Source organism: Chrysemys picta, chromosome 5 (genome assembly GCF_011386835.1).
Source record: "Chrysemys picta bellii isolate R12L10 chromosome 5, ASM1138683v2, whole genome shotgun sequence".
NCBI classification, from domain to species: domain Eukaryota; kingdom Metazoa; phylum Chordata; order Testudines; family Emydidae; genus Chrysemys; species Chrysemys picta.
This window is the reverse complement of record NC_088795.1, coordinates 62,211,325-62,223,464: the sequence shown is the minus strand read 5'-3', so window position 1 is coordinate 62,223,464 and position 12,140 is coordinate 62,211,325. Positions and strand designations below refer to the sequence as shown.

General features: G+C 43.8%; 1 protein-coding gene across 1 annotated transcript; it reads right to left on the bottom strand.

The window, feature by feature from the left end:
* Nucleotides 1-902: 902 nt before the first annotated feature.
* LRAT (lecithin retinol acyltransferase) lies at nucleotides 903-10,381 on the bottom strand. The gene is made up of 2 exons (XM_005299338.4): nucleotides 7,141-10,381; nucleotides 903-5,056 (listed from the first exon to the last, which is right to left on the bottom strand). Exons 1-2 carry the CDS (start codon nucleotides 7,750-7,752, stop codon nucleotides 4,904-4,906), a joined length of 765 nt encoding a protein of 254 aa, XP_005299395.1. The 5' UTR covers nucleotides 7,753-10,381; the 3' UTR covers nucleotides 903-4,903.
* Nucleotides 10,382-12,140: the final 1,759 nt, after the last annotated feature.

The window sequence follows — 12,140 nt, the reverse complement described above, 5'->3', positions numbered from 1 at the left end:
AGCTCATACTGTAGACATAGCCTATGGCATCACAGTGATTTCCAGAGAGAGTAATTGTGATGCCACTAACAGGCAGAGGGTCTGGAACTAAGGGTGCAGGGAGGAGGGGTGTGCTGCATCACCCCTGGCTTGAAGGCGTTTCCATCATATGCAGGGTTTACCGTTGGGTTCAATGGCTCTCAGCACCCCCACTGTACAAATTGTTCCAGCACCCCTGCTAACATGAACATTTTGCTTTTGGTAGAGATTAATATTAATAGTACTTACATAGCATATGTCATCCAAGGATCTAAAAACACTATACACATATTAACTAACCAAGCCTCACAACACCTCTGTAAGGAAGGGTATGTATTATCTTAGTTCTATGGGTAGGGAAAAATGAGGCACAGATGATAAATGACTTGTCCAAGATCACATAGCAAGAGACAGAAATAGTGCCCATGTTCCCTGTCTCTATGCTCTAACCTCTCTCTCTCTCTGCCCCTTACTAAGCATCAGGAACAGGAGTTAGCCCACATTTCTTACCAATAGCCTTAGCAACAACAGGCAAAAAGGATACAGAACCTCATTCTCTGCAGAATGGATTCTGGTATAAAGTGATGAATATAGTAGGTCCAATCAGGAAGTCCCTATGCAAATAATACACTAATCTTACATTGATATTGGTGAAGTAAGATAGCAACTACAGGTTTAAATTTGACTATAAAGTGACTGATAGTAATATGTTAATTATTTAATATAAAAAGTTCAACTTAAACCTCATTTGAATTGTGGTCAAACTATGACATTTTCAAAACACAAGCTCACCAGATTTCCAGCTGATGTAAACTGGCATAATTTGGTACTGAAGTCAATAGAGCTTTGCCAAGTTACACTAATTGAGAATCTGACCCCAGATGTTTAAACAATGTAAACTTTTTTATTTTAATAATAAGATTTGAGTTGGCAGTTTATTTCAACAGCATAAGGTCATGCAAGATCACTGCAAAAATAGGTACATCACATACACCCTTGCTGAATGAATCACAGTATTACAATGTAAGACCTCTTTCCTGCAAACACACACTTACTTGAAATCAATGCGACTACTCAGGTAGTAAATTTAAGCATATGTTTGTGTTTGTAGGATTGGGGCCTAACGTATTACAGAGCTTGAGCAGTTTGCACCTCCAGGAGCCATTTGTTATCTGGTCACTTCCATTTAATATTCAAATATAAAGTCAGAGCATACTAACCACTGATTTCCTAACATAGGAAGCATTCTCAGACAACACTATATCATCATACAGTGTTGTGAGACCCTTTGATTTAATTACATAACACATACACACACAATATGGACAAAACAGACCTACGGTTGCCATAACAGAGAATATGTCTTGCTTCTATAGCTTTCTTTCTGAATCCCGCAGGAGATGCTGTCAGGTCATATGTCGCCAAAAATGTAGTTTCATTTTTTTCCCCAAAACCTAATACTGACAAATCTTGCCATGATTTTTTCCCCTTTAAATCTCAATGGTATCTTACTTACACACACACTTTCCCAAGCAGTTTTACAACCTACACATTGTAACAGAGTGCTAGTGCATAAGGACTTGAAAGAAACTAACTGTACACAAATTGAAACTGACTATTTTCATTCATCAAGCTAAAATACAAAAGTAAATATAGCATCAAGTGATTAAAACATTAGAACTTGAATTTTAATAATCTAAGGTTTTTTTAAATATTTTTCTACCCTGGCATTGTCCCCTTATATCTTTTTGTTTTGTTTTGTTTACCTTTGTAAGGTAATAATGAAATGTGTCCTTTTAACCTGACGTCTTTACTACTAACAGGTCCCAGCAACACAAGACTCATGTCCTTTTCGGTCCCCGCATTGCACATTAACATTCTTAAAGAAGATCCACCACCCTCAAAAGCAATCATACAAAGGACCAACTAAAATGAAATGCAACTTCTGTATTTCCACTCCCTATCTACTCCATCCTCCACCGTTCATAGTTACCAATATATTGTGCCAATCCTGCACTTACAACACATGCAAAATCTCAATGACGATACTGCCCTGTGTTTTGTCCTTTAAAATTCATATTTGAGCCTAGGCCTGAAAGGCAAACTCTATTCATAATCCCTAAATAGATTATTATATTAGCAAAAATAGTCATTAGAAAAATAGTTGGTGTTGAAATTTAAAGTTTGAGACTTCAGAGCAAACAATCCAAGGGGATGAACAAGAGAATTCACACCGGTGTTAGATCTGCTCAGTCTATGGCCCCAATTTAGCAAAGCAAATTAGCATATTCTTAATTTAATAGGACTTTGCTGAATTGGGGACTGTATGAAAACTCCTAGGTGCATAACTGAAGTCCTCCTGTGAATCAGCTCTGACAAAAAAATACAGCAAGTGTATCACAGGTTTAAAAGGCTTAGTCTAAGCATGTCTTAAGTATTCCTTAAAGATACTTTATTGAGCAATTTTCACTTACTAGATCTGACTGAACAATAACCCAGTGTCTGTTCCAGGTGCCTTGTATCATTTAATAAAGTTTTCAGACAAATCACATCTTGCCTGTCCTGTCTTCTTGCCCCAAATATCCCTGGTTGTCCCATCCCCATTAGCGAAGAGGCAACATCAGTCCTTTGATATTACAGCTACTGTGAGTACACTCACCTCATAACAAGCCTAACAATGATTAGCTTATTGGTCATGGACCCATTGTTTATTCTGTAACTGACTCATGAGAATTACCGGAATTCTTACAAATCCCAAGTAAAAGGGAGGAACGGACATATAATGTAATTAGATACCATATATGTCTCAATGGATTGCTCAGTATCCTATTGGGATAAACATTGTTAGGGAAGTGCTATTCCATTATGCTCATCGATTTCAGAACACAAGTAAACATATACAAATGAATTATATTTATATAATTATGCAGTGCTGACCTTATGTACAGTAAATAAAATATACAATAGAATTTGTTTAGAAGTTATGATACATACTTGATGGAATAGCATTTCACATTAATTTAAAAATTTGCTGTAGGTTGGCACCTTAGGACTCTCTTAAAAAGAATGTAAGTTGTTTATAACAATTTAGTGGTAGTTTAAATCAAGGTGCTTTGGAGCATGACTGCAAGCTGAACATATAATTTATTTTAAATACAATTCTGTATTAGTATTGAATTCTGGGGTGAAATCCTATCTCAATTGAAATAAGTGAGAGTTTTGAAATTGACTTCAATAAGATTAGGATTTCATCTTTGGTCTTTACATTTTCAGTCAGTTGTAGCTGAGTAGCCAAAACGAGACATTGCTATTAGCAACAGAACAGACACTTAATTCAAGATACCACACTTCAAACAGTTGGGGTTTTTTTGTTTCTTAAATAAAGATAAAGCAAATCTTATTGTAGAAATGGTAGTAAAGGAGGCATTTTTTGTTATTTAATATTGTCCTTAATTGACTGTCGTATATTGAGCTTTCACTGTGAAGAGAGCCAAGGTTTGGAGATTATGCATGCTTTAGATTTAAAAGGAGAGGCAGAATAATGCTTAAATGCCTAAGTACACAGAAAAGGCATGTTTACAAACAGCAATAAACATTGTAGATAAATAATAATAAAAATAGAATAGTCACTCAAAATGAGTGAATAGATAGGTTTGGATTTTGAAGGAAAGAATCCTTAGAGGTCTGAGATTAAAGAAGTATCAGCCTGAGTTAAGAATAGTAATATTTTCCAAAAAGCCCTTGAACCATATATCACATGCTCTTCAAAAAGTTGCTGGCTTGTAGGTAAATATTCACACATTCAGTATATGAAAGACATATAATTTTTAAGGGGTATGTGGTATGTTTAGTTGTTAAATTACAGTAGCTTGATTGTAATATCTGCCACAGAGTCTCATGATACTTTATGGCACCCACACTGGTCCCATTACTGAGGGAAGAGAAAAGAGAAAAAAGGCCTCTTTCCTTCTCCCCTGGAACATAGGAAAATTCTTATTGGTTTGCATGTTACTAGTTTTCACCAACCAAATTGCTTTGTTCCATATCTTCTGAAACCCCCTGTATTGAATTATATTGGCTGCACTGACACTTATTAGCAAGGAAAATTCTGAGGAACTGCAGGCTTTCCTTGCAACCAAACCCAGGCAAAAAACTGTTCAGGATGGTATAAAGTGTTTGTGCAATTAAAATGGATATATGATTTGTGAACACCTCTCAGAAAGGAACTGAATGGGCAGTACCGATCTGGCCACACAGTAGTACAGGAAACAATATTTAACTAGGAGTTTTTACCAACGCAGAATACAATCCTGAGGCTGCTTTTATTCCCCATTAAAAGATATTTCTAGGCTTAATACAAGTGGATTTAGAAATAATAACTTCCTTGAATGAAAAATACATATATATGGAAGTGAAATTAGCTTGTTTTCATCTTCCATCATTTCTACCTAGGTACTTAGATGGCCTCTATCATCCACTTTCAGGATGAAACTCTAATCTTCACTATTTTATATGGCACTTGGATACACAGAGTTAAGAGAGAAAAATACCGGATAAAATACATTCACTAGATTAACTTATGACTGAAAGCAGGGAGCAGGACTATATCACCCCCCCCACACACACACACACACACACTCTTTCATGGCTTGGAAGGTGTGTTAAAATTTACCTTCTGTGAGATTTTCAGGAAATCTGGTTATTTGGCTTACACAGTAAGCTACTCCTTGTACATTGTGTTCTGGATAAAGATGTGATTAAAATACTACACAAGTTACAGGTCACATTTTTTCTCTTTACACAACTGTTGATAAGTAATTTGTGCTTTTATAAATACAATATTATACATTCTATGTACAGGCACTGACAGGCGCTGCTGCTGCTGTTAACCAGCCATCCACAGAAAGAATGGAATAATGATAGTGGGCAGGGTGGTGGAAGGTGCCAAACCCAGACAGACTATAGATGCTAATCCCAGGAGCGCTGAAGCAAGAACACTTCTCTGGTCCCGAATAATCATCTTCACTGTTTCACAGAACTGCAAAAGTCAGAGGGAAAGGTTCACAGTTAATCATGAAAGTCATTCCAAACTGATAGGTATTGGAGAGGGCAAGGAGAAAGCAGACCTTCAAAGACTGCTCTGTACCAGCGATTCAACTCCTGTGGGCTAGAAAGGGATGCCTGGGTGAGTGAAAAGGGATGTATTCCCCTTAGAAACTGCCCCTGCCCCATTGAAGTCAGTAGGAGCTTTACTACTGACTGCAGTGAATGCAGAACTGGGTCCTTAGAGACCCCAAGCCTATATTAAGAGTTCATTACTAGTTGTCTAATGAATCGTGCTTTATTTTCTAGAAGATCAAAGTCACTGCGGAGAGGTTAAATTTAGCTGCCAGTTAAGTTATTTCTAAGCAGCTTGGAAATTGTTTTAATGACTTGCAAAACCTGTAACTGATTGTAATTTGGAGAACTGACTGTTAGCATCTACTGGAAAATTACGCTTTCATAGAGATACTCCCCGCTCCCCTTCACATACTACAGGTTTCAGACTGAAATGTGCCTGGAGTCAGTCTTTGCAATCCTTTAAAATGCCATTAATTCTGTTTGATCTCCTGCTGAATAAAATATCCAGGATCCTGCTTGGCGTTGGGTGGGGAAGGGAGAGACAGTGAAACAGTGTTTTGCAGAGTGGCTGCAGTGCCAGTATATGGTAACTTCGAACCAGAGAGAGTATTGACTAGACTGCTCAAAAGATTGCTTACTTACGGAAACCAGGCCTCAGCATCAAGTGACCTAATTCTCAGGGAGCACACTTGGAAAAAAAACAAGTTTTTGTTGTTGTTGTTTTTTTAAGAATTGTCAAGATTGAGTCCGATCGAGATTTTACACAGCCTAGCCTCTCACCAAGCTGTTTGTTGGACTATTCAAGCCACACACAAAAACTCTATTATTCTGGAGGTGCTAAACAGTAATGCCAATTAAAATCTGTTCTGCTTCTGTAAAACCTGGCAAAGCTTTCACTGATGGAAAGTGCTCCATTGCTAATAAACAGATTAAATATTTTACTTATAAATATATTACAAGAGTCTGTGTTTCTTCCACTAAGTTAGCATTTAAGGTGGTGGGGGGCTTGATTTGCAGCAATAACAATGCTTGGAACCAGACAGCCTTGGGTTTTAACCCGTTTCCAAGCATTCTAATTGGGTTTGAAACGGGGAGGCTCCCTTTGGGGGCAGGCGGAAATGATCTACAGCGGGGTGAGTTTGTAACTTCTACCTGTATTTACACATTTTGGGCCCTCTGCGTGGAAAGATCCCTTTCATGCTGAGTCTAGCAAACTATTAGCAGTCAAGGACCAAAATCCCTTTCAGCGTTAATGGTCCATTGCAGGATGTCAGGTCATTTGACCTCGTGGGAGATTTGAAGTGTTAAGACTGTCTCTTGCCATTTTTCAGGCTCCGGGGTGTGAGGAAACACTAGACAAGGGACTAGAAGTATGTAGACAAAATTCAAAACCTCAGGCAAATGATGGCTTCAGACAACTCCTTTTGCAAGCAGCTTTTGGAATAGCAGCCAAAGAACCAGGGGGAGGAGGAGAAGAGAGCCCCCCCGCGAGAAGGCTCACGTTAAGCTACTGATGCTGCTCTTGCGCGGGGGAAAGAGGCCGGGGGAGCGACAGGCTAAAGTTACAGCAAGATCGCTGCGGCTCCTGCAAGGGCAGTTTTCCTCTCCAGTCCCCCCACCCACCAGTCTTCCAAGACTCTGCGTCCTCGCTCACTCCAGCTGGGCAGGTGTTTGGCTCACGTGCCGGGTGGGACCGCGTGGGAGGCCAGGGGGCACTGCCTTCGCCGGGTTATTCTAGAGCTGGTGTGCCTGACCCGGGGGAGGTAGCTCATCCTACCGTTTAGGGTTTCCACGGGACGTCAGAAGGTAAGAGGGGCCGCCACCAAAGCGAATAGATCTGCTCTGCTTTGCTCCCCCCCACCCCCAGACACAGAGCGGAGATTTGCAGAGGACCAGCACCGCAGGGCAACCCTGGGTGGGTGTGTCCCCTCCCCGGTGCACCCTGCTAGCGAGGCAGGGCGTCAGGCTGAGCGGGGCCCCGGGACCCTGGGCGGGGTTTACCTTGTCGGTCTGGAAGCTGACCGCGGAGCCGTATCTGCAGTAGGTGACGAAGTGCTCGCAGTTGTTCCACAGCAGGCTGTACGCCGTGGCCCCCACCAGCTTCTCCGCCCGGCGGGCCACCTCCTCGTCGCACAGCGCCTTGTTCGGGAAGGCCTCGTCCATGTGGTTCACCAGGATGGAGCCGCCGTAGGCAAAGTCCTCCACCACGTCCACTCGGATGCTGGCCATTCTGGCCAGGACGCCCAGGATGAGCCTCTTGTTGGTCACCACCTGCTGGATCTGCCGCTGGTCGTCGGTGAAGGCGGGCAGGATGTCCGGCATCAGGTGCGCCACCCGGTTGTCCCCGAGGTAGATGCCGAAGTGGACGAAGAGGGTGCGGTGCACCTCCAGCAGGTCGCCCCGCTTGAAGTAGGTGGTGTCGTAGTAGTTGGCGTGTTTCTCCTCTTCCTTCGCCGCGCCGGGGCCCACGCTGCACAGCTTGAGGTTGGCCAGGAGGAGCAGCTTCTCCAGCAGCAGGGAGGCCACTTCGTACATGGGGTTCTTCATGCTGCGGACCTGGGGGCTTTTCCTGGCCTTCCTCCTGCTGCGGGATGCTGCCACCCACCCCTGCATCCTTCCTTTTTATCCTGGCGGGCGGGAGTGGCGGGGCCACAAGCAAGCACAACCCTGATTGGTTGAGAGGGAAGTGGGCGGCTTCCAAACGGCAGTGAAATAAACCTTTATTCAGAAGCAGCGCCTACAAAAAGTCTCCTGTGCCAGCCCTGATGCTGCTGCTCTGTTAAAGCCTCTGGGAGGTAGAGATCCTCCCCAGAGCAGCTACTGGCTTCTCTATTGCATGTTCGAGATGAAAGGGGCTAGGGAACTGGGCAAGCGAACATTTTGTCCGTTTGCACCAATTTACCACTCCGCTCCCAGGTTTTTCTTGCCCAGTGACCAAAGCTGAGAGAGGGAAACGATGGAATAAACTGAATGGCCGTTGAGGGAAGTTATGAATGACACAAGTGCCATTGATTTCGTTATGGGTGTAAACTGTGTACAGCTACAGCCTGTAAGTGGGGACTTCAAAGTAACGCAAACTGCTTCCAAGATAAAAAGTTGCGTTTTCTCCCGCGTTCAATTTTTTTTCAAGTTTTCACGGCATTAAAATAGAACATTATCATCTAGTTGGGCCTGTAGAATAGAAAGGCCAGTAAGACTTCCCGAGGATTTCTCCCGTTGCATTTGGATCTCTCCAACTACCACTTGCATTCGTGTGTTCTGTTTTCTTTGCAATTCCTTTTAATCGCTTTAAAACGAGCATCAGCTATCGAATGCATTTTAATGTACCGGATTCTATTCTATACCAGGATCATCCGTTCGTCATTGTAGCAAACACCGCATTCAACATTACAATGCCTAAGAGCTCCTACGGGCAGTTGTCTGCTTGGACTATATGTAGTTATAAATATGCACGTGAGCAAGATATCTGACCTCAAACACTAGCACTCATTTTTGATGCTGTGAGTGGCTACAGCCTCCTTGGAGTTATCCATCCGAAGAAGTGGGCTGTAGTCCACGAAAGCTTATGCTCTAATAAATTTGTTAGTCTCTAAGGTGCCACAAGTACTCCTGTTCTTCTTCTTGGAGTTAAAATGTCCCCTGATAGATGTATTCGCTAAAGGATTAACTGGCCGGGATAGAAGCACACTAAATTACAAATTACAGTTCCCCCTGTTTGTCATACTTCGTGACGAACGACAATGCCAATTTGTTTCCTCCTCCTAAACAAAGCTCTTTCCACTCGCACTGAGTTCCTCAAAGTTCAAAGGATTAGCTGGCACAATAAATGTTTATTACACAGCGCAGTGCACAAGGAGAGGAAATTGTAGTGACAATGACAAGTGATCGTGCACTTGATTCCTTTACAAAACTATTTGCATGTACATCGATCGATAAGTGCCCGCTTATCTGGGAAGACAACAGGTAGCGAAGCGAGGAGGGGAGTGGAACTCATATTTACAAATTAACTTGTGCTAAAATCGGTCGGCTAAGAGAGCGGAGGAAACGTGGCGAGCCATGCCTCTGCGGCTTGTTACCCGCTAATCCATTATGTAAATGTTTAAATCCCCGGAACAAAGCCCACAAAAGAGCAGCTCTGTCAGGGCAACAAAGCCGCCCAGTCTGAGGCTAATAAGTTTCAGTAGCCCAGCAAATTCCCGGCTTTCCCTGGGGCTGCGCGGGATGATTGATGGGAGGACATTCATCTTACCTGGAAAATGACAGGGCCTTGGAGACCAGGAAGGGAGGTCGGCCAAGCTCTCCACAGCCTTTCTCCCAGCCCCTGCAGTCCTACTGTCCCCCAGACCCAGTGCTATTGACTTTTGTTCATGTCACAAACACTCCCGATTCAACCTTTTAGTTCCGTCTGGAGAAAGAAACTCCGTCCAATTACACATGAGGCAAGAAAGCGGGAGGGAAGAAAAAGGAGGAGGGGCAGGGCCAGCTTTTCACACTGTCCCCCTTTCTAAGGAAGATTGCAGGGCTGGGAAAATTTTATGAGCTAATTTCCTGAAGTTTTGTTTGCCTGAACATCTGCAAACAAACTGATTTAGCGTGCCTTGGCCACTTGCTGAGAAGCGGGCAAGAACTGTGTATGTATAATGGTTCGACACATTTTTGTGGGCAAAGCAGGACCGGCTTAGAGCAAATAAATATTTTCCCTTTTCAGTCATTGTACCAGTGGCCGGGGGGGACGGGACATAGCATAGACCGGGAATTCCGGAATGGATCCGAAACCCAAACGTTCTGGAAGCGTTTTTATAATTAATCTAATTAATCACTTACCACAAAAGTCTCTACCCTAAGGTCAAGTGTTTGAAACCCAAAAGAAACCACTCTATAAAACCCGCCTTAGAGCGGGCATATTGGAGGACGAGTAGGAGAGAGCAAGACAAGGGATCATTTGAGGACTAGTCCGTTTTTTGGTCTTTCCTTTCCCCTCCCCAGGGCTTTTGCCCTGGACGATCAATATTTTTCTGATGGTTCTCTATGATTTGGTAAATGACACCTCACAGCCGGGTGCAGCAGAAAGGAGAATAAGAAATTGGAGAAGCTTCTGCAGAGCACGCAGTGTGGTGCCTATCCTAAAGACTACTACTCCCCTTTTCACTCCTTGGAAGAGGCTACATTTCAGCAAAGGGGTCATCTTCACAACTATGGGCTTGGAACCGAAACGTGGATTTCATGAAATTATTATTGTTTTAAAGGGCCATTCCCTACTCTTGAACCACTGGCCTGATCTTGCTCAGAAGTAACAAGCAGCTTCCGTGCTAAACGAACAGTACTTTCACCTCTCTAATCTGCAAACCGAGTGACAAACCAGCAGTAACCTCCTGCGTAGCCATTCACTGCTGGCCCTTGCCCCAGCACCTCTGACTGGTGGGGGATGGAAAGAATCAGGCTTTAGGGAGTTTCTTTTGGGAGTCCCAGCCAAGTTATTATATAATGCAGGTTTAGGCACGTCGCGGATCAGCTCCAAAGTCTGCCGCGTATACAAGAGAAAATAGCTCGAGCCGATGTTCACGTTATTTAATTGCGGGGGGCGTTTGCTTGTTTGTTTGGTTCGTGGCTGGTTCATCCCCCTAAACAACATTGCTGCAAAAACCAGCTTTAATCGAAGTGGTTTTAAGGGATTGATCTATTTCTAGGTGCAACTGCACTGAGAAGAAGTTTGTGGGAACTTCTCGGATAAACTGCAGACAAACTTTCAGCCAGCCAGCCAAACGGCAGAAGCATCGATTTCAAGGATGCAGAGTTATGCTGTGTGTGTTTTTTAAAGGTTTATGTTTCAAACATATGCTTCCCTCCGTTCGATCGCCAACCGCAGTTGGTAAAGCTAAACCAATAGGTACGTTTCGGAGTGCATTTTCAGAAAAGAATAAATTGTTTACTCCGCATAAAGGATCCCCAGGTTTAGTGAAAATAAGGAGGGAAATAGGAATGAAGAACGTTACAGAAAATGAACAATATAAAACACGCCTGCCAAAATCACCAGATTACACTTAAATGCATCCCTAGAGCAGGCGGCGAGGGAGGCTCCCTTGCTGGGGTACAGTAAAGATTCAAACAGAGAAAATGGAGAGGGGCCCTTTTCTTATTCAGATTGGTATGCACAATTACAACTGACGAACATGGCCCTTTTCTTTTGCTCACTTGTCCGCTACTGCCATCCCCTCGGGTTTCTTCTCCTTTCTAGACAAGCAGCGTGAACCCTGCCATCATTTTATCCCAACAGAATCGCTGCCGAGAAGATGCGAATATCCCTTGTCCCAGAAATCCCTCCCGCTCGCCTTTGATTCTGCACAGAAAAGAGAAGATCGACCCAATCCTGAGGCGCTGAAGACCCGTGTCTCCCACTGAAGTCAGAGAAGGTGCTCGGCGCATTGCAGGACTGGCCCCAGCGCTTCTTAAATCCTTATTCGGAGTTTAGAGCAAGAGCCAAATTTTAGCCCAGGCCAGCTGCCCCTATACACCTGCGCCGCCTCCTTCATCTCTTCTTCGGGTTCAGCTTCCCCCACTTACTGCACTTCACACTACACACCCTCACCCTCCTGCACCATTTCCTAGCGGCTGAAGACGCTCTCCCAATGCCAGTGCACCTGAAGACGAGGCATCTTGGGTCAGATTCTGCAAAGGGCTGATGGCCCCCAACGTTAGGCTCAGGTCCAAGGGGATTGGAGGGCGCTCGGCACCCTATAGGTGCTCTGGGGAGACAACCCTGATTTGCAGCATCCCCATGACCAAAGGAGGACTGGATTGAAGAGAAAGGGGAAATACAGCAAATCCTCCCGCTGCCCACTGATTTCACCGGTGTCTGGAGCAGACACGGAGTTTCCCCACGCAGGATCACAGCAGAAATGGCTCCATTTATACTAAATAAGGAGGCGGCTCCCTAGAACCCCACTTACACCCCACAGTCCCCCAATGCCTTGGCTGCATCTTCCCCCACCCCATAGGGCTGA

Coding starts and splice junctions, on each gene's coding strand:
- LRAT (XM_005299338.4), bottom strand. CDS start 7,752: ATGCAGGGGTGGGTGGCAGCATCCCGCAGCAGGAGGAAGGCCAGGAAA. Junction 5,057..7,140: donor TCAGCTTCCAGACCGACAAG/GTAAACCCCGCC, acceptor TGACTTTTGCAG/TTCTGTGAAACAGTGAAGAT.